Genomic DNA, 2,130 nt, shown 5'->3' with positions numbered 1-2,130 from the left:
TTAAGAAATCGTATTTATTTCGTTTTGGTACAACCAGAGACGTTACCTTGAGCTTTGACAATAAATAATCTCATCAACAGGATTTACGAATGCCAAGCTATTAAAATCCCTTGTTTATTTTCACAGAGGAGTTAAAAAATGAGGAATATAATGGAGTTCCGCAAAAATGAAAACCGACACGTGATGTAAGGAGATCACTCCAGATGACACCACCCTTGTTTTGCCACTCCCCAGAGGACGCGTGGATGGGGGGGTTTAAGCACCAATTCTATTGAATTCCAGTGGGGCTTCTTTGTAACCAGGCCAATGACTCTCTCCACAGCCTGAAATGAATCTCTGAGACCCAGGCTTACATGGAGTGTAAAAATAATTACTGCATCTGAGGTAAACCCAACAGTTGTTTGGGGTTATTAGCACCACGGCCCAACATATATACCCCATATGGATAGCACACGAAGAGCACTATTCTGGAAACAGGACAATAAATGGGAGGTTTCTTAGGGATGACTGCCATCTTCCCTCCGGGGAAAGGAGGAAGGCTTCTTGGATAGCACCATGGGTCTGAGTCTGATAATCAAGCAAGACACCTGTCATCCTGTGAAAGGTAAGTGCTTTGCTGTGTTTCCCCCCAGCTTCGGGTGTTGTTTCTCCACCAAACCCCCTCACCCAGTGTGGCTTCTGCGGCCCACACTCAGCCAGCCCTTCACTGCCCCGGCCCCTTGCTGAAAGCTCGCTGGCCGGCCTGCAGGGTGCAGGAGGCTGGCTCACAGAAACCAGGAAGGCCAGGAGGCCCCGGGGGCCCGGGCACACCAGGAATTCCTGCCACGCCAGGTGGGCCTCGTTCACCATCCTGGCCATTTCTCCCGTAGCTGGCAGGGCCTGGGTCACCTGAAACACACAAAGGGGTGCGCACGTGAGCAGGGCTGGCAGAAAGACTGGCAGAACACATTAGGCCAAAGGCTTTTAGAAATTTCTCAGGATGATGGTGGTGGTGACGATGATGCAGCCGCTTCACCAGACTTGGGTTTCATGCAAATGACTGGTAAAATGCCCAGGTCTCTAGATTCCAGCCACGGCTGGGGACCCAGACCCTAGCTACCAGGAGTCTTCACCGAGCTGTAGACCCCCGTGCTCCTGTTGGGACTTCTGGAGGAAGCTAGCAAACACCACTGAGCTGGCGTGGTCATTGCTAAGTATGCTTCTCTGGTTCTGAGTGAAGGTTGTGAGGTCTTACTGGGCCTCCTTGTCTTGACCTCCCTGCATACATTAAACCAGTGTGCACGCGGCCAGCATGAGCCTGTCTGCCTACACTCGCCAAACAGCCACGGGCCAGACCTGAATGCACACGAAAGGTGATTTTTAAGCACCTTCTCTGTAGCCGTGTCGGTGAGCTTTGCCTTCACAAAATCAAGTCCAGATCAGGGGGAGGAAATGCAAAGAGGGCCGCAAGCCAAATGACCACAGGTGGCTGGGCAAGTAAGGTAGACGAGGGTTCCGCAAACCCCACCCAACATGCGAGTCCTGTTTGGGGAAATAAAGTTTAATGGTGCGCGCCCTGTCCGGTGTTTTGCACATTGTCTATGGCTGCTCTGGCGCTACCAGGACAGCACTGAGTGGCTGCAGCAGGGACCACAAGACCCCAAAGGCCTCTGGCCCTTTTATAGAGAAAGCTCACCAACACCGGGCTCAGTGAGCTAATGAGTCAAGATTAAGAAAATGTTAGCACAGACACAATGAAAATTTGACCATTGATGTCCATGTAATGTAGAGTCTAAAGCAGGGGCGGCAAACTGGCAGCCTGCGGGCTGCATGTGGCCCCGCGAGGTAATTTTTTGTGGCCCACAATGCACTGACATAAAATGAAAATAGAAAAAATTGTTATGAAGAAAATAGTGCTTAAGGGAGATCGAGGCAATACTATACACACAATTCCCTCATTACATTTTATGTCAGAGCATCGTGGGCCACAAAAGAATTACCTTGGGGGCCGCATGCAGCCCGAGGACCACCAGTTTGACACCGCTGGTCTAGAGGAAGCTAGCCGTATAGTGGCGCTGCTCACAGCTGCAATAGCGGAACCTAGGTCAATGCTGCTGGACCTGACATTTCTCAGAAGAGCAAGGAAGTGGG

The 2,130-nt window shown here is 51.0% G+C and overlaps 1 protein-coding gene across 1 annotated transcript in view; it reads right to left on the bottom strand.

The window, feature by feature from the left end:
- Positions 1–2,130, bottom strand: part of COL9A1 (collagen type IX alpha 1 chain) — a 94,712-nt gene continuing 92,582 nt past the window's right edge. The window contains exon 37 of the mRNA XM_013003728.2: positions 1–888. Within this exon, the coding sequence (XP_012859182.1) occupies positions 704–888 (185 nt within the window). The 3' untranslated portion in view covers positions 1–703. The remainder of the gene's footprint in view (positions 889–2,130) is intronic.

The sequence above is a fragment of the Echinops telfairi genome, unplaced genomic scaffold (assembly GCF_000313985.2).
Source record: "Echinops telfairi isolate 266 unplaced genomic scaffold, ASM31398v2 ScPeMD7_3533;HRSCAF=4204_0, whole genome shotgun sequence".
Taxonomy (NCBI): Eukaryota; Metazoa; Chordata; class Mammalia; order Afrosoricida; family Tenrecidae; genus Echinops; species Echinops telfairi.
This window is presented reverse-complemented; position numbering and strand designations above follow the sequence as displayed.